At 41.1% G+C, this 25,020-nt stretch overlaps 2 protein-coding genes and 1 long non-coding RNA gene across 12 annotated transcripts in view; 1 reads left to right on the plus strand and 2 right to left on the minus strand.

Annotated features, from left to right (window-relative positions):
- GRIA2 (glutamate ionotropic receptor AMPA type subunit 2) overlaps positions 1-2,454 on the minus strand; it is a 92,706-nt gene extending 90,252 nt beyond the window's left edge. For 3 of the 7 annotated variants that reach the window (XM_065060026.1, XM_065060024.1, XM_065060025.1), the window contains exons 1-2: positions 2,029-2,450; positions 1,483-1,623 (exon numbers count right to left, since the gene is read on the minus strand). In XM_065060026.1, the coding sequence (XP_064916098.1) occupies positions 1,483-1,623; positions 2,029-2,116 (229 nt within the window). In that variant the 5' untranslated portion in view covers positions 2,117-2,450. 7 annotated transcript variants of the gene reach the window in all.
- A 210-nt stretch (positions 2,455-2,664) lies between these two features.
- Positions 2,665-12,550, plus strand: LOC110362904 (uncharacterized). The gene is made up of 3 exons (XR_010472290.1): positions 2,665-2,820; positions 3,594-3,818; positions 11,690-12,550. It is a non-coding gene; the product is annotated as an uncharacterized LOC110362904 (long non-coding RNA).
- Positions 12,551-20,116: 7,566 nt separating this feature from the next.
- The window catches only part of GLRB (glycine receptor beta), a 49,477-nt gene continuing 44,573 nt past the window's right edge, over positions 20,117-25,020 (minus strand). For all 4 annotated transcript variants that reach the window (XM_005507845.3, XM_005507844.3, XM_065061466.1 and 1 more), the window contains one exon: positions 20,117-22,876. In XM_005507845.3, the coding sequence (XP_005507902.1) occupies positions 22,580-22,876 (297 nt within the window). In that variant the 3' untranslated portion in view covers positions 20,117-22,579. The remainder of the gene's footprint in view (positions 22,877-25,020) is intronic.

Here is a 25,020-nt window from a genome sequence, read left to right on the forward strand (position 1 = left end):
TTCATTACCTAACGAAGCAAGAACTCCCCAAGCATCTTGCAAAGATTAGTGAAGTAGCTTTGCTGTGGCTGACTACGTGCTTTGACCTTTCCTATTTGTGCTATACTCGTATATCCTTATACATGCCACAGAAAGCTCCTTGGGTTGAGCTCTTGCATCACCTATCCCAATGCTTGTGCCGAGACGCCCCTCTTTCAGCACCACCTCACCTACCATAGGGAAGAAAAATGAAAAACAAAAAAAAAGAAGAAAAAAACGCTCGCAAATGGAGGGAAATTGCTCTTGCTGACAGCTAACCTCCAGATTCACTGTCCCTTATGGCTTGCGGAAACGCCTCGGGAGAGGGCGGCATTGGGCGACCGATGAGCCGTAGGTCAGTGGGAGCGGCCAGGACGGCACAAGAACGGGCTCCCTCCTCCGTGCTGGCCGTGCCGCTGCGGAGCCCCTGGCTTCGCTTGAAAACGGGCACATCGGGTCGGGCAGAGGGGTAAGGCGGGCACCCCTTATCGCCCTGGGAACGCCCGCCTCATGTCCACGGCTCTCACCGCCCACACGGGGAGCGCCCGCCGCACCTCGTTGCAGCTGCCCGCTCTCGCACGCCTCACCGCGCAACACCCATCGCCCAGCCGGTCCTCCCCCGCCAGCCACGCCGCGCCGCGGGGTCAAACTGCACGGCGACCCGGCCAAACGCCGGGCAGCTGCCGGGGGGCAGCCGCGGAGCGGCAGGGAAAAGCGAACATCACTGCGGGACCCCGCCAAGGGCTCCTCACTTCGCGCTAAGACGACGAGGCTGCACCACCCCGCCTTCCCCATCGCCCCTCCGAGCAACGCGAAGGCTCCGCTCCACGCGGCACGCGTGCGGCCGGGCGCTGCCTCGCCGGGGGCGGTGTCAGGGCAGAGCCCCGCCAGCCGCCCGTGCAGCCGAGAGCCGGCTCCCCGCGAAAGCCGTGGGGGTGCCGGGCTGCGGGCGAGGCTGAGGGGGATGCGAGAGGGCGGCGAACGGGCAGGCCCCAGTGCCCCTCTCAACGGCGGGGGCTCCCGGAGGGCGGCGCGGCGTAAAATGGCTGATCGTCCCCGCAGCCGCCCGCTCCGCGTCCCCTCGACTACTTTCGAGAGGGAACCCCGGTCCTGCCCACGCCGGTTAACGGGAAGGCTCCGCAGCAACGGCAGAGCCCCCGGCCAGCCCTCGGGCGGTAGGGGAGCGCTGCGGGCGGTCCCGAGGCCGCGCATCTTTATGTAACGCGTGGGGAGAACAGCCGTGCGGGGGCGGCAGGAACCATTTTAAACCTCCACGAGGGCTGGCGAAGCGCACGGAGACTACATGCCCCGTGTCCCCGGCACCGGGCTGGGGTGCCCCCGCACCAGCACTCCCCCACACACGGCCACCCCCGCCGCTCGGTGCGCAGGCGCCCCGCCCCCGCCGCCACAGCAGCCTGCCGGGCAGCGCGCCCTGCGCAGCGGCTGCCGGCGCCCGTTACTCACAGGCGTTGGTGACGGCGAAGCTGTTGGCCACCTCCAGGTTGTCGATATGGGGAGTCAGCCTGAACTCCGAAGTGGAAAACTGAACCATCCCTACCCGGAACGCGCTGTACTCCTGATCGGCGCCCCTCGGGAACAGCCCCCCTGCAGGGAAACATACACACATACACACACACACACATCAGCCGGGCGGGGGCACGGGCAGAGCAGCGCCGGGGCCGCGTCCCTTCCTACCGCCGCCGGAGCTCGGGTGGGCGGGGGTGCCGGGAGGCTCCGCCGGCTCGGGTACCGCTGCCGGAGCGAGCCTGGCTGCGGATCTGTCCCGTGGCCGGCCGCCGCGGCGGAGCCTGCGGGCTCGGGGAAAGGCGAGGGGCCGGGGGAGGCGGTGGCCACGGCTGCTGGAGGGGACCTCACAGGCGCCTGGCGGGTGCCGCGGTGGGGCTGGGCTCGCAGCGACATGACAGCGATGCCCGAGTGACGGCGGCGGGGACGAGGGAGCGGGGGATCCGTCGGGAGGAGAGCGACGTCCTCCGGCATGCGGGCACCTACCGATCTGTATGCTGTTAGACTTGACCCCCCAGATCAGTCCCCACAACACAGGAGCCAGGAAGACAGAAATATGCATAATCTTTTGCATTTCCAAGAAAAGTAGAGCATCCACAAAGCCACGGAAACAGCCCTTTCTTCTTCCTCGTCCTCCTCCTCCGGGGAGCGCGCTCGTCAGCAAATTAGATCCTCTGCGCGCCAGGCGAGCGGCCGGCGGGAGCAAGCCAACCACGGGAGGAAAGCAACGAAAATAGCCCTTCGGCGGGCGGCAGGAGCCGGAGAAGCCGTTGCCCCCACGCTGCCGCTGAGAGCTGCTGCCGCCGCTCCGGTCCTCGTCCCGGCTCCGGAAATACCGGGGGGTGGCCGCGTGCCGGTGGCGGCGACGCCGCTGTGCGCCCGCTGCGCTCCCGCTGCCGGAGCGCGCCCGCCACCGGCCCTGCCCTCACACGCGCTCGCCCGCGCTCCCTCGCACTCAACGGGCGGGCGGCGCACCCGGCGAGGCGGTGGCGCGCCTGCGCGAGCAGCGGGGCCGGCGGGAGCGCGCTCTTCCCGCCCCCTTCGCAGCCCCGCCCCTCCCCTTTCGTGCGCGGCCGCGGTGAGCGCCGCCGCCAGCCGTTCAGCACCGCGGACAGAGGCACTGTGGGGACCGGGGGTTGGCCCCGCCGGAGCCCCTGGAGCCGCCCCGCCCCGGGGAGCGGAGGGGAGAAGCAGCGGGGGCGGCGGGGCCAGCCAGTGTCCACGGCAGCTCCCCCAGGCCTGAGCCCCATGTCCCGTCGCGGCCGCACTGCCTCGCGGGTGGGTGTTTTATCCCCGCGCCTGGTTCCCCGAAGGAGCGTGTCTGAGGTCGGGCACCTCAGCCCGGACGCCTCCCCGCGGCCCGGCGCGATGGGCTGCGCGCACCGCGGCGGCATGCAGAGCGCCTCGCGTTTGGACCGCTCTAGATGCGTAAAAATCAGAAACGTGAATCAATCACTTGCCAGTTTCTCTCTGTGACAGCGGTGTATGTTTGCTTGGATGGAAAGCAGAAATAATAATTTTTTTAAAAGCCCTTTTACTTTTTAGTTTGTTGTTTGTTTGTTTGTTTTAATTTCACTAGTCTTCATTAGGATGACATTTGGATGTAGCCACCTTTCAGATATACCTGAAAAGCATGTTTTTATCTGCTGTAACCAAAACAGAAGAGCTAATATGCAGGAAACTTTAAACCTACTCAGATATTTCATTTGCAGAGATAATGGGATTTTTTTTTTCTTTTCTTCAAGATGGATTCCAGCTATATTATTTCCTGCAAGCTAAATTTAACATTTTTCAGTTTGGCACAAAGTCTGTTGCTATGCACCACATACATACATGGACACACACACATATCTTACAGAAAAAGAAGCAGCGTAGCAATACTGTGACAATGAATTTGCTATTAAATGATCATTCGCTGGTATATTTTTTAAAATTGTGTTGTTGATGTTAATAAAGATGAGGGATATCTGTGTAGGAAAGGATCTTGCACTGTATTTCCTTCTTTTTTTTTATTATTTTCATTATTAAATTGTCTTAATTCTCCTTTCCAGATACAAGGAAAACTCGAATCTTCTGATAATCACAATATAAGTACATATCCTGAAGGAAGTAGGCAGTTTGAGGCCCATTGCCCATCACTAATTCATTATGAGTTTAGTTTGATTTGAGTCATTTCACCAGGAAATTCTGTACAAGCTTCTGCCTATACTAGTGTCATCATGTCTCTCCCACCACATAATGAGTCTGATGAAGAGAGTGAGCTTCAACATCGTGAGGTAAGAGACCCTATCACTTTATTTGGGTGCAAGAGCACAGTGACTACAGCCCTTCCTTGCTCTTTCCCCCAGCTTGGTCCCCCTCATTAGTCAGGTTTTGTACTCCCTCACTGCTGAATTCTGTGAAAGGAGCAAAAGGTGTCACTGTGACAATCAATACATTTGTATCCATACATTTGTAGAAGCAAAGATAAATCATAAACATGCACTTTTTTTTCACTCAGCTCTGAAGAGTCCCCTTACGTATATCAAATGAGGTTAAAATGCAGCGAAGATCTCAGTTTGAAGATTTTATTTTAATATTTTATAGTAAAACAAAAAGTCCTGATTGCCAGTACACATTAAAGCTGCATAATTAACTAAAATATAAAAACAATTGAGATTATGCAAAATATAAAAATGCAATCTAGAAGAACCCCACTTTTCGAACTAATTGTCTTCACAGTTATGGAAAAGATTTACATCTTAAAGACCTTTAAGCTGGTTGGTTGGTTGGTTGGTTGGTTGGTTTAGGGGTGTATTTTGTGTCACAGAGAGCAGTGCTATTCCACATGCACATCAAGACCTTTGACAGATGCACTAAGAATTAATGCACGGTGATGAATGTTTTATCTGGTTAGACAGTAAAATGCTATTTTGTTGTTTACTCTAAACTGTGGATAAATGCTAAACTAAGTTTGGATCCCACTGTAGTGCGCACTACACAACAAGCACCTTTACCTGTGTCAAACAGTTTATAAATTAAGGTCCTGAACCCACTTGCTTTGATGACAGTGTCCATGCTACAACTTTCAAGTTAAAGACCTACAGAACACAGCATAGCAGGTAGGTAAAATAAAAGTGAGCTGAGTAAGAAGTTAATTGCCAGTTAAAACTGGGGGTTTTGACAGACTGTGGTGAGTTGAAAACAACTGCCATGGTAGTCATAACTGATACCACCCCAACTATTGATTTTACCACCCCAGCTGTTGATTTTCTAATGCATATTTTTCCATTACACGATTGTATGTACATGTATCCATCACCTACAATGTGTTTGCATGTATGTACATCTACTATTACAGATTTGTAACATCATGTCAGAACATGTAGAAAAAATGTCAGATTAGGTGGCAATAATCTACTGTTGGAGCGCCAGAGAAAAACAAAATATTTCAACTGAGGTGAGTAAGCTCAAAAGCACAGCATGGGCTAGTGAATCAGCAACAAAACAGTTTAATCAGAACTTACTAATGGAAAAATGCTGGTAATAAAATAAGGCCTTCTTCAACTCTCTATTTTTTATAACTGTCATATGTTAATCAAAAAGATGTAAACAGGCAAAAATGTGCTAGTTTGACTGGAATCAAGTTCATTTTCCATGCAGTTAGAATCTTTTCTTCTTAGTAACTAGCACAGTCTTTTGTTTTGGATGTAGCATAAGAATGATGAGAAAATGCTGCTTCTTCCCTGGGATAATGTTTTTCTTTGTTTTCTTTTTTCACTAGCTAGCTATTATATGTTTTTGAGTCAATATGAAGAAAATCTAAGAACTTGCTGAAAATCTTGGCTGTTTTCAGGGAAACCAAGGACTTCTTCAGCCATCCAGCTGCAGGTGCAAATTGGTAGGACAGGGGCACAGACAGGGCAGCACCTAGATTGACATCCAGGCTGATCAGTGAAATGTTCCCTCCTGTTAGCATCATGCTCGGTACAAAGCTGGAGCCAGTTTTTCTGGCTAGTTCAGTTAGTTCCATTTGGAAGTTCCACTCTGTCAGGAGTTCAGTGTTACTTCAGCCTTTTGCCATTTTGCAGTGAGTCTTTGGGCCTTTCTGCATTTTTGCCCATTTTGCTCTCTCTTGCTGGGACTGGCTGTTCAGGACCATGGTGCTCTCTCTGGGACTGGTTGGTTAGTTCGACTGGAGTTTCAAGAAGGATTGCACTGAGTATAATTTATCCTATCCTATCCTATCCTATCCTATCCTATCCTATCCTATCCTATCCTATCCTATCTTATCTTATCTTATCTTATCTTATCTTATCTTATCTTATCTTATCTTATCTTATCTTATCTTATCTTATCTTATCTTATCTTATCTGTATTTTTAATGAGTAATGTGTCATTGTTATTTTGTTGTCTTACTAAACTGTTTTTATCTCAACCCATGAGTTTCTCCCTTCTCTTTTGGTTCTTTTCACTATCCCACTCAAGGGGTGGAGGGATTGAGCAAGTGGCTATCATGGTCTTAGTTGCTAGCTAGGGTTAAACCATGACAAAAGGAGAAAAAATAAATTTATAGGTGATAGTAATTTATGACCATGTACTAAGAATAGGCCTACTCATTAACACTCTGCATAAAAAAATCAGACTGCATTACTGGAAATCACATTCAATATTTTTTTCCACAAGAAGATGAAGAGAGTCTAGCAAGAGGTAAGGATTGTAATCTTAAAAACAGAAGATTATAGTTTTATATGCATTTTTCTAAATCCATGATAAAAGCTCATATAAAAATGCATTAGTTCAGAATCTGAACAAAGCATAAACAGGAGGATTGTTAATAATAAGCATCAATCACTTGTTGAAAAGGAACATAGAAGTGAAGTTATAATGAAAACAATGACAGATGACATAAGGCCAGATATCAAATAGTAGGATGACAAACCCCTAAAAAAAGCAAAGTGCTTAATCCCGATTCCACAGAAATTTGGGAGAGATTTGCTGTTTATTGCAAAGCATGCAGGATTGAGTCACAGCTATATTCGATTTAATAGGTTCTAATGGATGATATTCTGAACATGAGGTAGAAGCTGGTGAGGAAGCTAAAATGTGCTAATATATGTGGCAATCAGAAATAAATATGAGCTTATCAGGAATACATTTCCTCAGTAATTCATCCTGGCAAAATTCTAGTTGAGAGAGTGGCTGCAATTCAACCAAATGTTCATATGTTTCAGCAGGTGCACAGGAGATATGGAAAGAAAATTGGAAATGATTGAAGAACTGGAAGCTTTTGCCTTTCACTCAGAAACATTTAGTGATCACTCCATATACTTTTCAAAAAGATAATTCAGGAATGACTTGATCACATGGACTACATGCTTTGGGAAAGTAACTTTGATAATATAAAGCATCTGAGGAGATGGATGCAGAAAGAAACAAACTAAACCAAACCAACCAAACAAACAAAAAAACCCAACCAACCAAACAAAAACAAAACAAAAAAAAAACAGCCAAACAAACAAATAACAGTATTTGAATGCTGATATTAATTATATTACCACATCCAGATAAGAAATAAAGTTTATATTATATTTTGTTTTGGTGTTTCAGTAATGTGTCATTGACCATGACAATCACATGCTGAGCATTGCATTGAATTTCTCAGCCCTGGAAAATGCTTAGTAAAAATCAGATTCTCTTTCAAAAAAAGTGTTGGAAAAGTTGAATTCTGAGATGATCCTTGGCAAGAGCTCAGACTACATGGTTATAGTGATCCCTTCTGGCCTTATGTGCCATTGGTGTTTTGATTTTATAGTTGGAAATATTGTAATTTTTTTTTTCCTTAGAAAAAAGTCTTAAAATATGCAGATTTTGTAGGATGCAAAAATTCTGTATCAATGTATGAATCTTTTTATTCTATGGCCAGTCAAGAAATTCTTCCCTTCAACAAAGATTGTGGTCTTTGGATTTTTCAAATCTGCAAAAATTTAGCAAATACCAGTAAATGTAAATAAAGAGGACATATACATGAAAGTTTCGAGTTCCAAATCTTTCTTAAATTGTTCAGTTCCATATGTTTATTCTAGATCTCAAGAGTCTTTTTAAAAATAAAAAGTACATCCTGATCTCCCATGCTCGTTCTGCTTCCTCTTCTGATTAGCAACCACATACTGTTCCCATTAACAGTATATATACTGGGGGATGACACACACTAAGGAATAGCTTATGCTTCTGTTACATGATTCTGATGGTGAAAAAAGCAACATCACTATGGTGTGGTATAACTAATGTAAAATAATTAGTGATAATTGTACAACTTCAGGTTTCCTTTGCTGTAGAATAGCTGTGACAGTGCAGTTTGTTGCTAGCCTAGCCAACCATTTTGAGAAATTTATAGTGAATTGGGATTTACTATATTTACCTGAGCTGCTTGCATTCTTGTAATTTGCAAGAAATGTTATATTTATTTTGGTGATAAAATCTCTTACGTATATACTGAACTAACCACGTGCATGGAAAACCTGCTATAGATTACTTCATTTTTTTCTACTGAGATCATAACAAATTACATTAAGGTTCCAGGAAAAGATAAAAGGAATACTTTCAGATTAGACTATGCATGCTAAATTTGCGATTCTTGTCAGTCAATATATTTCCTTTTCTTCCAACAGTATAATAACTTCCATTGCTTTGTCTCAGTCCCAAGGAATAAATTTCTTATTTCTGTCCAAATCTTTTTCCTGCCTACTTCTCTTCTTCCTTGATGTCTCCTTCCTTGCCTAATTTCCATGTGGTTTTCCAAAGCATTGCCATCAGAATATTTATTTTTCTCTGCTGTTATTTTGATTTTATCATTGCCATTCCCTCTGCAGAGCCCAGCTAATTCCAATGTGTTGGTTTTTCTCTTTAGACTGCAACAGCCTTGATCTTCTCTCTTTTCATCTGCCACCTCTCCCATCTGTTGCACGAGCAATGCCAGCCTTGACTCCAGCATTGCTTTTTATTTTCATCCTGTTCTTGTTCCTTTTTCTATGCCGATGTCTATGTTTGAAATACGAACGCTACACCTATTTTTCAGGTCAGATCTTAGTCACTGATATTCCTCTTTAGCCTTGCATCCTGTCACCTGTGAGAAATGTATTGCTTGTTATTCATGACAAATGCACTTTGGAGATGATGAAGATGATGAAGACATTGGATTTCATATACTGTTGGACTGTACTCTGTTGAGGTGTGGTACTTGCCTCTCCACCTCAGTTCCATGCGTTCATAAACATGCTAAAATGTTAAAAGGCAAGCTGAGAAGAATGTTATAGTCTGCTCTCTATTGATATATCTGTGGTACACTTTTGATGTCACTCATTCTCTGACTTCTATTCACTTGCTTTTTGGGCGTTTTCTCTGTACAACAGAAGAAATTTCCCCCAAACTAGGTGTTTTCTCCCTCAGCCATTTCAGCACCATGCAGTGATCTCACATCTTCAGAATCCCAAGCAAGGACAGGGAGGAGCAGCTCCAGGTCGGCAAATTACAGACAGATTGAAAAACAAGGATGAAATGTGCCGTTGGCAATAACACCTTTGTATATGCTTGCTCAAACATTCCTTATGGCTGCATTATGAATACTGTAGAAAGTTGTTTCTGTCGTTGTAGTGAGTGTGCTGAGACAGTACTTCGGACAAAGACTCTGGATAAACACCAGCCTGTGGGAAATGGACTGTGTAATGATAATTTTTGAGATGGAGAAGGCATGTTCTTAATGTTTCATTCATAAAAACTACTCACAAAATATATGCCTACTCCAACTACCTTAGAAACCAGGAGAAATCAGCTGATCTTTTCCAAATTTAAACCTGTTGCAAATCCAGTGTTTTGACCAGGTCAGAGAATGTCAGAGATTTGGCTGCTTTTTATATCCTGACAAGGTAAAATTAGTGCATTAGCACTGAACTCTTATAGAGAATGGAAGTCATGACAGGCAGTATTGCACTGCTAGTCAATACTCTAATTTGGTTTATGACCTCACATAGCATCCAGGAGAGCATTCAAATAAACTCTACAGAGATGCTTTCAACAACAGCAGAACTAATGAATCCTTAACTTCCACACTAAACTCCTTAATCCATGTAAGACCGCTTCTCATAATATTTTGCAGTGAGGGAGTGACTCTCTCCTGCTTAACCTCTTGTCTGAAACAACATTTGTACTATTTCATTCACATCCTTTGTGCAAGGCTTGCCAAGAGCTCTTTGAACAAGCAGAAAAGCTGCAATGATAATGCCAGCATTAACCTTGCTCTTGGCTTGGAGACCCAACTGGTCAGGAGCCAACCCAGGGGATGGGGAAAGGACCATGTGTCACCTTGATCCCTTGGGGCTAGAAAGGGCCATGTGTCAGCTCTGTCCCTTGGGGCTGGGACGCCCAGTTCCAGGCTGCTCAGCAGAGCACAGGCAATTTGGCTAGCTGTCAACCTGGTGAAATATACGATGGTAACAAACTGCTTTGCTGCTCTCTCCATAGTAAAGCAGGGTAAAATCTACTGCAGTCACCACAGGAGTAAATGAAACCTCCATTTTTCTTCTTCTGTTTCCCTTTTGAACATTGCAGAAGTATCAGAAGGTACATGGACATCAGTTTGCATTTATACCAACACCAGTGGTGACAGTTGTAACCACTTCACACTGAACTGGTGGTGCAATATGGTTTCCTGTGTCCACAGGTAACTGAGATATAGGTCATACATTTATTTATACGCAAATTGTGTGAAGCTACTTTTTTTTTTTTTTTTAATTTGAAAAAAAAAAAAAACCACAAAAAACCCCAAACAAACAAACAAACAACAAAATGAAACCCAACCCTTCTTTTCAAAAGATACATGTTCATGTTATGGATTTAGTTTAAAATTGGTTATGGTATTACAGTGCATTTTATTTAGATCACTTTTATAGTTTTATAATTTTGTCATGGTTTCTGTAACTAGGAAAATAAAGAGAAATTTAAGCTATAGTGAGTGAGAGATGAAACACCAATCAGTCAAACATTTTCTGTTATGTTCTTCATAAAAATAATAGAAAAATAATGTAAATCATAAAAAAACACACTTGAAGCAAATGTTAAAGTAATGTATTTTATGACACAAATAAGTAAGAGACATATTGTGCTGTTGCAGAAATTATGCTATGGAGCTCAAGCACTTGGCAACATTAGAAACAAATTAAGTTCGAGGAATAGATAGAATTGCATGAGACAAGATAATAATGCCTTTCTTTGGGAGATACCTAAAAGATATACAGTTTTTGTTTGTTTTGTTCGAATACCCACTGCAGGCATTTTATGCTGTTCTTTGAAAAATCCCATCAATAATAGGATATAAGATTAAAAGGACTGTTGTGATTTGAAACATCACCTCTCTTATCATTATCATTATGATCTTTCAGCAACAGAAATATCTCTTGGTTTCACCCTTCACTTGTTTGGCATCAATAATTTTTATTTTGAGAAAATCATCCTGTCAAGAAACAGCTCACTCAAGTTATCATGGAAATATACAGAGTTGTCTCAACAGAAGTTTATTTTTAGTTCAGAAAAACCACTTCAGTGGTTCAGTGCTAGAACTAGTTCACAGCACAGATAAGAGATATTTTTACTTTCACCTCTGCATAGGCATATATAGCCAGAGATTTATTGTGGTAAAGTGTGATGTTAATGACAAGCTTTCACAGAAAGAAAAAGAACAAACCAGAATTATAAGAAAAAAACCACAATTCTTGTGAGGCACTTGATTACATACTTTGGGCTAGAAATGCATCTACAACCTAGTAAATATGCAGAAAATAACATTCTTCTAATTGCATAATTTGCTTTAAATATAGGCTTTAATTGAAGAGCTTATAGGAGAAAAAAATTCTGCTTACAATATTTGTGGCATTAAAAACAACCTAAACAATGCTGCTTGTCTCTACTGAACTCCATTTGTGTTACAATGGAAAGTTATCTTGTACAGATTAACTGCGAGCTGTTATTAGAGTCTATGTAGTTACCATTTAACTTGAGACTTACCTTATTCCTTGCTAATTGCATTGCCCTAATATGATGTATGCATACAGATAATGTGAGCGGGTAGCTGTGTTCAGAACAATTTTAAATTTGTGGTTTCCTTTCATTACAGGTCAACATACACAGCACAATGCATCAAGGGCTTAACAAGAAAGGGACAAGCTGGTAGGGCTTCAAAGGCAGCTCAAAGACAGTAGTTAAGAGTACACAACAGAAACCTAACCTGAACTTGGAAACATCACTGTCCTGAGTCTAAACCAGCTACAAAGGAAAACAACCTACAGATAGTGAAAGCATTTATGCCACAGCTGGGAATATGTGGACCAACGACAGGCGCACTCCTATAAGGATCCAGCATCTTCTGTCCCAAATTTTGGTTGTTCCCAACCTCAGTACCAGCTGTAGCTACTGTCAATATAGCATTTACATCTTTCTGTTAAAAGAAACAGATCTGCTAATGTTATATAATGCTCTCAGTTTCTGTAACTAAAACTATCTAAAGTCTTTGTTGATGGTATCTGAAGGAAACACGAGTACTGAAAGGCATCTTCTGGAGAAGAACATTCTCCAACATTTGCCTGTATTCTGCTGGACTCCCTGTGGTTTTAGTAGTACTAACAAAATAGGACCTTAATTTTAGAGGTTGGTCAGCTATAGCAAATAAATGTAAAAAGCAATTAAATGAGCTTACCCTAAACACACAAGATCTCCTTTAGAAAAAATAAGGGAAATACAAAGACATCAGAATCTTCCAGCCTCAAACATCTATCAAGAATAATCCAGTTCTTTCTTATGTTTTCATACCAGAAGAGCAGCAAATGTTCAGATTTTCTTCACAGTGAGACGAGTTTGGTTATTTGAGGCAGTTAGGGAAAATCACAAATCTCACAAGCACTCTGAGCGCTACTGCTGAACAAGATAGCAGAAAGCAATATTACTTCTTTGCAGCTATTGCAGCACTGCACAAAAAATGTATCTGTAGCATAAACATTATGCTTTGGAGAGGAATTTTCTGTATTCATAATTTAATTATTTTATAATTTTATTAATTATAACTCATCTCAATACAGTGTCTCATTAGAAAAACAGACAATTTGGTGTTATTGATAAACAATTGTGCGAGGCATACTGAAAATCAACTACAGTATCACCCCATGAAATGACAGTGGACTTAAATGGGTTGAAAATGCCACCCTTCATGAGCTCCCAGGGTCTTTTGCTTTTGAATGTCAATCACAAAAGAAAACCCTGCTTTCTGACAAGAGCTGTGCTGGGCTCCCATTCTGTCCTGGTGAAGGCAGTAAGCAATCTGCGAGTCAGATAGACATGTGGCATTCTCTTTTAATTTTCTGCATATAAATCAGCCCCCAGGTGATTATATCTACACTGCTGTAGGATTAGTGTCCTATAAATGAGAGACTGTATTGCCTAATGTGAGGTTCCCACCTCCAGGATTTAGCCAACAAACCCCATAAAATTTATCCATACCTTTTAGTATCCCTCTTATAAATTTATATATCGCATTACTAACATTAACAATACAGAAAAAATGAGATATCAATGAATCACTTAGTACTTATTGATTTCATTATATGTGGCAAAACTTGTTCTGATCTTGCAATTGAAGCAGCTACTCCAGCATGTGATATTAATATTCCATGGCCCACATAGCCCACTCTGTGTCATGGCAGAGGATGATCTATTTTACAGAGAACTGAAAAAATACACGGTATGACATAGATGTATTTTGAAAATACTTGCCAAACAAATTAATAATAATGGAAGGGGAAAATACTGGCAAATTATTAAATCTTGACAAACTGTTCTCATGCAAACTTAGTCCTAAGCATGCCATTATATTAAATATGAATATTTATGCATGTGTACATTAAATTCTAAATTAATAAATGTACCATTTTAAAAGATACAACTTCTTCCTTTGTTATCTTGCAGATTCTTCTGTGGAATTTGGATCTGAGGAAAAAAATGTGGGGTTATTTTAAGAATCCTTTCTAGAGATCAGAAATGAGTAATATTAAAGGGAAGAATGTATACATACAGTAGGTTTGATCCTCCTCTGAGAGTAAATCAGAAAGTGTGTAGTGTAAAGTCAATGTAAATGAGGGGGAATATCAGGCATTTGGAATCAGAGCCAGACGACTTCCAGAAATGTTGAGACCCGGAGAAGACAAATACAGATATCACCATTGTATACCACTGAATCTACTATTAATAATGACTGAAATAATTTTTATTCTTTCTGTCCCTCACAGTAGTACCATAAGGCAGTGTGCAGCATATAGCAACAGATTATTTTTCATCCCAGCTACATCCAATCTAAACAAAAGGCCCCTAGCACAACGGAAAGTAGCATTGTTATCATCTATCATGTGATACAGAGGAACGTAAGAAAAAGAGTAAATTGATTGCCAGACTAGTTCAGGAGATCTGGAGAAAAGACATCTGGCTCTTTTTAGTTACTGGATACTGTGCTGAGCTACAGACCATCCCGCATGACGTTCAACCTTGCGCTGTGTATGGAGCCATGCCTTCTTCAGCCGTGCACCTTGCACCAGTCAGGTAACCGCAGTCATTTCACTGCTTGGTCAGAGAATAAATAACTTCCTCTATTGAATTCTTGCAACACAAACTGGCAGAAAGACCATATTACAGGAGAGCTGCCAGTCAGGTGCGGACAGGAGGTCAGTATGGACAAGACTGCCTGGTCTTTTCTATAAAGCTATGTTTTCCTTTCCAGCCGAGAAATGAAAACTGTTGAAAGATTCAATGTTGTCCTGTCTTTTAAGGCTGGAATCTCCTTTCAGCCAAAATAATTTATTCCAATTGTCAAAGCTCATCAGACTCTCAGCATGAGTCTTGCATAAATGGATTTATTCCTGGCTCTTTCATTTGCACACTCCATGAAATTTTTTTCCACCTATTTAATTTCATCAAGACTTTCTTCACAGAGACTAGTAAACTTGCTGCAAGAGCACTGTAATGCAAAATACACTATCTCTTTCTTATATTCCTGTGGAAAAAAAATGAGGTAAACCACAATATGCTTTAATAATTCATATACTTAGAAAAAATCCCAATTTTTCTAAGGAACAATAGGAACAATATGGAAATACATGATAAATAAAGCAATAAAGCCATGCTTATGAGTAACAGATAATAAAGGGCTGCCAACTTGGATACGCATTTTCTGTTTAAAATCTCCCATGGTGAAATTCATGATATTCAGTATTCCAGAGTAGTGGTGCAAAATACTCCCATGAAACTGCAGCATCTGGGAATATTACTATGGCATTGTTGATGTTATTTTTCTAAATAAAGTGCCTCCCTGTTGCAAGAAAACTCCTCAAGTGGAGAAGGTGATGAACACATTATTGCAAAGGCACAAGGTTTGGGAAATCTAGCTGTGTTTTCCTTTGGCTTTTTTTCACTGAACACCATCATTTAGGGCAGGTCCTACGCAGGGAGGGGAACTTGTCTTTGTCCATGCTTCTGTAGGGCAGCCCTAATGGCTTGAGCAGCAGTAGATCCTCCGAAGCCATCTTGGCTTTAAGACCACAGCAAGGAGAGAGCTTTAAGCCCAGAGAAGACAAGCAGGGCCAATGTGATCCTCTCCTGCCATTATGCACATTTGTTTATTCATTTCAGAAATTTATTTATTTGAGAAGTTTTCACCTCAGGAAACAGCCAGCTAGAAAATATGAAGACTTAATAAGGAAAGACTAAGGTTTAATTCCATGAAGTAGATTATAGCTCACAGTGGATGCTGTATAACATTTGTATTTGTTCGAAAAAAGAAGATTGTTTCTGTAATAACCTAATCCTGAAGCACATCCAGGAGGGGAATGAGAGCAGAGCTGCCTCAGAAACTAATGCAATCAGACAGATATTTTAAAAAGCCTATGAAGATTTTGCACCCTCCAGTAGGCTGAGGCTAAACAGGATTTGTCAGAAGCAGGAGCAGGTAGCAAGATAGGCTTTGTCAAAAGCAGAAAATGATGTCAGAGTGGTCTTGGTCAAAAACATTAGGCTTTACAGTCAGTTCCTGTCAGTATGATGCCTTTGAAACAGCCAGTCTTCAAATTAGTGTTTTCCAATGAGCTGGCCTTCGGGAGTCAAAGAAACAAACAAATTAATCTGAAAGAACAAGCCTGCCCAAGACACTGATAAATCTGTTATGACAATGTAAGGCTTATTAAACACTGAGAAATATATTTCCCTAGCCTCAGGGTCAAACACAAGTTTTAAGGTTAATAGAGGAAATCAACATTTTAAAAAAATGTCACATGAACGACTTTTTTCATTTCTGCTTTTGACAAGAAAATAACAATTCAATACACTTAACTATAAAATGTAATGCATGTAGTGAGGTGTTATCCAAATAACACAATATTCTGAGTTATAGGGACATAACTGAAACAGGATAACACAGATGATGTTAAAATTTGAGAAATAAGGGAGTCTCAGGTCTTCTCTTACATTACCATTAATCTGTCATTGAACATCAACCCTGGCTTGCCTTCCTGAACTCTGTTGGAGTCACACACGCGATCTCTGCTCTGTACGGAGATGAAAGGCAGGACGGCTCCAGCATATTGCCGAGGAAATAACTCAGTCTTGATAAAAGGAGTGCTCTGCAGAATAGAAAAGCTAAACAGTGCTATTGATTATAATGATGTATGCTACAGTGAAAGAAGGTGGAAGCGCAGGGGCTGCCTACCTACACACAGCTTTTCCTCTCTGCAGCAGCTGCAGTTACAGCAGGGATTCTTCTCGCAATTTATGGTGTTACAGATGGATTCCTCTGTGTTGAAAGGTTTTTGCAGGGGGCAATGGTACATCAACTTGACCTGCTATACTCAGGAGGGTTTCTTGGGTCCAAAAACCTCTTAGGTTTGCTTCCTCAAGTGAAAAATTACTCCCACTGTGGGTACTTGTAGAAAGAAACAGACATACACAGATATATATGAAAAAAAAATAAATCTACATTAACCATTGCCACAGCCCAAAGAACTCATCAAGTGGAACACACTTATCCAAAACCTTATCCCTTCTACTCCACAGTCCCCACACTTCTTTGTTTCACAGCACATTATATGTCTTAAGCAACTGCCTGGTGGGACAGAAATTCTTACTAACCCACATTGCCTTACTGGTTGTTTTCTGTCACTGTAAACCATCCTTTCAGGAAATAAGGGGAAAGACTGTAAATTTTATTGAACTAAAATACATTTGTTTAATGTACGTACTGTCTCTGTTTTGTAGCTAATCGTGCGAGGCAGACTTTAGATTTACCTCAATACTCCAAAGAAGAGTTGACTAAAGAGCTTGAAGGCCCTTCAAATACCTTCCCTGTTTGGAGGCTGTCAGTCATTGCTGTTCTCCAGAACTTTGACAGGCATGATGTGTTGAGAAACACTGTGCTGGAAAGCAATCAGTGCCCCCCAAAATGAGGGCTGACCTCCATAAACAAAATGGAAGCCAAAAAATGCTTTTATAGGTAAGTTTCATCAGTCTCACTAGTCTTGTCAGTCTCATTATTCATTTAAAAGGCTACGACACAATATCCACTATTAGAGTGAGGAACTTTAGACAGAATGGGTCTTTCAGTGTGTAAAAGGGATAGTCTTATGACCTAGACTCAGTAGGCAACATCATTCACACTCTGGTGGGCGAAACCAGCTCATTCTTTTACACATATGTTGGTTCGGGAAAATGAGTTGCATTTTTGCCACTAGTGGTGAAGAATTCCGTCAGTACACAAAATTAAACATGGCAGAAATCCCGTATGTCATCAAGGTCTGTCAAGAGAATAGTTTACAGTGGCATCCCACATCACCAGTGGGAAAAAATAATTCGGTTCTAGCACAGAGTGCGTCACACAGCAGCGTACGTTGACATTTCGCAGGCACGGGCTGATGAACACCCACACGACCTAACTTTAAACCAACAGTTGGAGTGCAAAAGCCCAGGCAGCACGAAGCTTTGTGGGGGTTAACACCAAAGTATATTTTTTCATTCCCTATGCCAGCAGGTAGGTTTCCCAGCCCAGCTCACCGTTACCATGGCAACATTGCCAGCCATCCCCAAGCCAGATAGTTTAAAGCTAATTTGGATAAGCCCGCATTAGCTGCAGACATTTTAGTGACTGCACTGTAGACAAGTTCATAGCAAGAAAGCGTTTTCAGAAAGATTTCAAAATAGCCATGTGGTTTTTTTAAAATATTTGCTGACACCGTTGCTACTGATGGATTAAGGACAGGTGCTGCGAGGTAGATGGGCAGGTGACTTTCCAGAGTAAGTCAAAATGCAAGGGGGTTCTGCAAGCAGCCCAGATTGTTTGTGATTGATTTGATAGAATGGTACTGACAAAACCACAACAATGAGAATCTCATCTGTAAAACTGCATTTTTTTCTGTATGTTCCATTGCTTATTTAAGTGTAGAGCTTCCTACAAAAAGAACTAGTTTCTGTATCTTTCTGGAGCAACAGATGAGCTTTTTTTTTTTTTTTAGTAATTCTTTATATAAAAGGAAGGTAACTGTTGTGGCATATTGTTGTCGCATATTATTACTTACAGAGCAATTAAATTGTTAGATGCAATTAAATTGAATTGTAGACACAAGCAAAACTATTATTCAATCTCTCTGTATCTGAATTTCATTTTCTTCTCATCTTATCTTCGCTAATCCCAGAATAAGTATACCAAAACATCAAGTAACAGCATCCTATCATTTCCTTATCTGCTATACACTGCATTTGTACTCATTTCAGCACTAAGCTATCTCTATAGCCTGAAAAATCACTTAACGTTGCATATATTCAGGTTGCACTGCCTTGGAAATAAATAATTTACTGTTATCTATTCTATAAATATCCACAGCACAAGTCACCCAATAATCATAATGGTAAGCTGCTTTAATTTCAGCTGTATTATAACGTCTCTTAATAGATTACCTCAACAGCTAGGACAGACTGCTTAAGTAAGTTATTGCCTCTCTTTAGAGCGAAATACTTTCAAACAAAAATTGCTTGTTAGCGCACTTCCTTCAAAATGATGATATAGACAAATCAATCTCCGTGGGCCATGCTCATCAAAACTACCTCAAAAGGCTATGTTACTCCTTTCTCTTCAATGGGTAACAGGGCACTGAAGATGTTCTCCCTTTACCCACACATTTCCTCTTACCAAGTCCAAACTGATATGAAGACTTTGAAGAATGAAAGCTGCTTGGCAGTGTTTCCAAGTGGTCAATCTTCTGTACGCTGCACTTACAGAAATAAACTCTCTTCCTCCCGCAAAAGACAGAACGCTCACATACACCCTCTTAGCCAGAATTAATGTGAAACTCAAAAGATGTCAAGAAACACCACAGAGCTGCTCCCAAAACTGGATGTCAAACTTGAGTCGAACCAGCACAATCAAGTGAGGTGTGTGTTACTCCACACAGTACATTTCACACATCCTAACAGGCAATTAATGCACAGCAGCTAATACACTTTCCAAGTCACATCCTTACTTATTGCATAGCTTAAATTTGTGGATGCAGTTAAGAAATGAATTAATTCATCTCCATGGAAATTCCTCAAGCAGTGTTTGAATGTGTTCAAAAATCTTGAAATAGAAAGATATCTAAAGGGCCCTAACACTAGAAAAGGAATGAACCATTTGGATCCTAGCTCTCAATGCTTAAGAGCCAAGGAAATACTGAGGTTTCTGTTAAGGGTAGAACAAAAATTTGTAACTCTCCTACCAGTAAACAGGAGAACTTCAAGTAAATGTCAGCCGAAAAACAGATGGTCTCTCCTACAGAAACAGATTTTGCTGTCATGCAGTTTGTTCAGACATCATGAGTAGTTAATCTAGTTACTAATGTGTACTTCATGAGCCTCACCTTTAGTACTAGTTGAATGTCTTAATTTCTACAATTTTAAATTCATACTGCATGGTAATTTCTATAGTGGTCCATTGCTTTTATGTCCAGTTATTTTTAATTTATTAATATTTTTTTCCCTTCACAGTATCACTATCAAATAACATCCTATACTGCCTATACAGTTTCATATTTGCACCTCATTCTGGAAATAAGTCAATAGGCAGAATTTTACAACTAGAGGGTGCTGGAGGACCATAATGTAATAGGCATGCAAAACTCTCAATGACCTTTAGTGGAAAGAAGAAAAATAAAAAAAATCAATTATTACTGCTCAGTAGGACAAGTTAATATATTCTAAAGTAATACAAATATTGGAATATTATCTAGTGTAAGTAGGAAGAAAATTAATACTTCATAGCTGATACTGTTTTATTTAAAATTTCATTTCAAATTTGCTGTTAAACTTTGCTTCAGTCTTTAGGCTTTTGCCGTAATGAATGAAAAGCCTTTATCTTAACAATGCACATTCCTTTTGCTTCCTTCTGTGTGAGTTGGAAAGCAATTACAGTGTATTATTGATTAAACGTTTTATGATAAAACACAAAAGCCATCAAGTAAGCAAGAAAGCAAGAAGGAACAAAGAATAATTTAACAATAAAATCTATAATTGAGATTATACAGATAGAATGTGGACATTAATTACAGATAAATCATTTAATAAGATTTCTAACAAAAAAAAAATATCTTCCAAAAGTCATATAATTTCCAACACAGGGTAATTATTTTCTTGCCTTCCAGTACTGTAAGAAAAATACAAGTATGAGAATAAATAATGTCTATAAATATAGCACTCTGATTGTATGTATAAAAATTACCTCTCCCTTCCTTACTCTCTTTGACTTACCCTTATTGCTTCTCAGAGTCTCTGACAATTCTGTAAATACCTTCACCAGACAGAAATACTGGAACTTTGAACTAGACCTTAAAGATATATACATTTTTTTTCCTTTTTGCTCAAAACGGTTCAGTAACATTTGGGATTTGCCTTCCATTTCCTCCTATCAGAAAGAAATCCAAAGGACAAACTGTGGCAACCTGGTAAAGTGGCTCCCTGAAATCTGCACCAGAAAGTGGCCAGGAAGCATGATGGGAAGCATGCAAACATATTCTGAAGAGCAGATCTCTTCAACCCAAACACGAATTGTAGCAACGAGGGTGCTGAACCCAAAGTGGCAGTGGTTAGTTGCCATGCACCCTGGGTGCCTGCAGATCAGCCAGATGCCCAGGGAAGCCAGCATAGCATGATTTGCCTTTTTTTTAATATTTCCACTTTTGACCTCCTGGTTGTACAGGCTGGCCATACGTGGACAACATTCACTTGGTGGACAACACACGAGTGATCTGACAGTCCACTTGAGGCCTGCATTGGTTCAACACATCCTGGATGCACTAGAAATGTAGCACAAGTCGTATTGTGTCTGCTTCCATGCTATGGAAGGTTTCAGGTCTTTAATTCAGTCAATTCCTTGCCTATGAGTAGCCAATAATCCATATTTCCTTTTATCAATTGCCAAGTTACTGAGAACTGTCTTATTTTCAAATTTTAACTAACTGTGCCCCAGTTTCACAAGCAGAGATGTGCATCGCTATGGGATGCTCACAAGGGCTGAGGCACAGGCCCTGCATGTTCCTGGGGAACACACACTACTCAGATGCCTACATCCAAGCAGCTTTCCTTTGGTTGCATTTCACCTCATGGCTTGCCCTTACAAAGGGGTGTGCTCTGGCAGCCACAGAAGACCACAGGTCCTGCACTACGCACCTCAGGGAGATGATGTTTCTGTAGGCTCCATGTCACAGGGTTTCCTCTGGAAAATGGAGAGCAGTCTCCTATCAGAACAGATTCATGCATAGGACCTTGTTCCCCAGTAAGTAGCAGCCAATTCAATGAGTTGGTGAGGGCAGCCTTTCATTAACACGTAGGCACAAGGGCTAATTATTTATTTAAAAGTCTCAGCCCCTTAGACACCTCTTCATTTCTACTGGTAGCTAGGTGTTAGCTTTGGTCATCTGTGCTACAATAGGTAAAAAAAAAAAAAACATAACTAGTGGTAAAAATAGGATTCCATCTTGACAGTAACTGGTTTGTTTAAACTGAAAGCTTCCAAGGAGGTAAACAAGTCAAGTAAGATGTATCCAACACAACAACAAGAAAATTGTGACTTAGATACTGCAGGCTTGCAAGACACTACAGAAGATGAGCTAGAGGACAGTGTAATGTAAAAAAGTATAACATAACCTGATACTGAACTGGATCTTGTGATGTTTCTCCAAAATTCCTGATATCTTCAATCTAGAAAGTGGCCTGTTTGTACTTGCATATTGTATTTAGTTTGTTCCTAAGGAAACAGAAGTCAAAATTTGGCCAAATGTTTTATTCTCAGCCTATTCTCACACATATAAGTGTGCCTGCTTGATGGATACAATTGCTGTCTTTTTTCTAAATGAACTGATTTTACAAAATTAGTAATTCTCTGATTTTTATTTTTCCACATAGACAAGATAGCTTATTCAATGCTGCCTTCACTTACAAAGTCTAAATAATATGAATTACAACTTAGCTTCTTCTTCAACAGTGCCATCTAAAATTATGCAGGAACAAGATGTTGTTTGGTTGGTTTTTTTTGCCCCTCTGGAAGTCAGCAGAAAAGCTGTTAAATACTACATATACTAGAATACTGATTTTAATAATACTCAACGTGCACATCAGTTTCATTGTCAGAAACACTTTAAATCTCTGTATGTTACTAATAACTGAAGAGCGTTATTCAGCTTTGTAATGTAGTATGCATTGTCCTTCATATATATTCCTAAAGCAGGATGTATGCTGTACATTTATATACAACGTTGGTTGGAGCACAGACATTGCAGTGTCATGCTTTCATTCAGATTTCAGATGCCATATGTTCAGTACAATCGTATGGCATCAAAATGCAACATATTGCTTTGCAAATGCAAATAATTTCACACAGCGGCCTTCATGACTGGGGAGGAGTAATGAAATGGGGTATATTTTACACATATGAAAAACATAAATAAAAGATTTATCATAAATATATGGACCAGTATATGACGTTGAAGAACAAGAAGCAAAAAGGGAACAGTGCTCTTGCATAAAGATCGATTCTCTTTGCTGCTGATGGAATGACAGGCTTGGGAGGAGGAGGCTTCTTGTTGTTCTTGGCTTGAGATTTTCCGAGCCCATTGTTGACTTCAATGGGCTTCCCATAACAGTCATAATTCGATAATTCAAAATCCCTTGGTAAGCTTCCAACGATGCTGAAATCATTGGATCTCAGATCAGATTTCGAAGTGCAAACTTTTTTGCATCTGGTCTCACCAACCTATGAAATAAAGTGTGAGGGGAATCAAGATCTACTCACCATATTTCATTAACAAACTTAATGCAGCTGCTAGAGAACACCACAAACAAACATATAGGAAATTACTTGTTGATAGGGTTACAGTACATCAGCCTAATTTGCTGAATGGCTGCATTATAAGGTACTTAAATATGATCAGTCTATCATATAAACTAATCCAAACATTCTTAATTGTGTAATTTTTCATGCACAAGGTGCCTCATGCTGTGCAACCTGCTATAGTTAGATTCCTTGATTTTAAGATGATAGAAGGTGAGAGAATATTTCTGTAGAGAGTATTTGTGCAAATCAGTTCTGTGCAGATGAACCTGCAGGACAGATACTATTCAATACTTACATTTTTCTGAGGCCTGAGGCTCTAGTCAGAATTAAGCCTAAAATTCAGTGTTTGATGCAACAATAGAGTTTATTCTGGTTCTACTATGTAGTCAGCTCAAGATCCCATCTCTCTCATCCCAGGGTGACCACCTTACATGGCGAGAAGGCACTTCCTTTGTACCTGCACTTCTTCGTGCCTCTCTAAAGACACGTAACAAAGATGCAACACGCTTCTCAGCACTTCCCATTGGTACACAGGAGAACTGTGTAACTGGGACATCTAAACTCAGCAACTGAATTCCTGCCTTTTCTACAGCTCTGCCAGTGCTCTTGGGGATCAAGTACAACTGTGCTATGGGGTCACCCCAGGTGAATCATTCTCTTTTACACACTAGACAACTGTACTTCCACAGACAATGAACATTTAAAAGAAAAACCTATTTGGCACCCTTCAAACTGAAGTGTTTTGGGGAAAAAAAAAAAAAAAGAAGAAGAAAAAAGAAAACATGTTATGAAGTTTAACTGCATTATTAATAATGCTATTTGATTTGTACACATATATAATCTGAAGGTTAGTTGGAAAAAATGCTGGTTCACAAATTAGGTTATACACCTGGGCAACTGACTTTAACATAAGTTTCACTAGAGCTTCCTGGAGCCACTGATACACTAAAGCTTGGTTTTTCCAAAAGCTGCCTATCCCTCCTTCCCAGTAGCTGATCACTCCTCCACAAAGCCTTCAGGCATTTTACTCTCAGTTCTCTCCACCTCTGAGTTCTCTGCAGTCCTAGGCTGATGGTTCAGCATACTGGCATCATCACATTTTGTAATTAAAATAATAATAGTGAAATATCGTACCAGACTTACAGATGAATGAAAAACATTCTGGAGAACATTATTAGCTTCTCTGTCACAACTGACAAGCTATCCTGGATGAAAAGAACTGAGGCAGTCAGGGACAGCTTGGGACAGTGTTTAATATTGAAGTAGCAGGGACAAACTGTCTCGTAAGGTGGTGATTGAGACACATATGAACATGATTATGTGACCCTGGCTGACATGGGGGCCGTCACTCAGTGATCGGAAAGGTTCCTTCCAATCGGATCATACTCAGTGATATGGGTAATAAAGATACAGGGCAGAGTCTTCTTCAATGAAAGGGTAACTTGTAGAATTGGGGTGCATGTTAACTGAAGAGTCACAGGAATATTACACTTTTTCCATGTCCAAAACTAGTAAGATTTAGTAAGGCTATTACAAGAAATAGAATTGTGTACGAAATCATAAGCCTGCTTTTCAATTTGCAAGCTTGTAATTTGTTTCTCATACTACCAGCAATACATTGTAAAGCTCAGTGACAATAATTGTAGCCTAGGCGCTCAGATTCACAATACAGAATGTTCCTGTTCAACTACAGTATCTAGAGACAGCTCCCTCAAAGGCTGTTGCACGTTGGTTCTCATTCACTTGCAGGACAGAGAACTGAGGGAACAGCTTCTGGGTCACCCCTGCCTTACAAGCAGAGGACTGTTCACAGCATGTTCACAAAGAGTTCTGCTTAGTGTCAGCTGGAGCACTGATTTGTCAGGGTGACACAATTTTCCTTCTAAGAGCAACGTGGCCCAAATTTTTCTTTAGCAAGTATTTAAAAATAATTTATTTCATTTCCCTGGCTTTACAAATCTAATGTGTTTTTCTTTTTTCTATATTCAGTCACTTCCTAAACATATTATTAAATTTCTTCTCATACATCTGTTCAACTCTCCAATTGTTCTGTTGTTTTAATC

Source organism: Columba livia, chromosome 4 (assembly GCF_036013475.1).
Source record: "Columba livia isolate bColLiv1 breed racing homer chromosome 4, bColLiv1.pat.W.v2, whole genome shotgun sequence".
NCBI lineage: Eukaryota > Metazoa > Chordata > Aves > Columbiformes > Columbidae > Columba > Columba livia.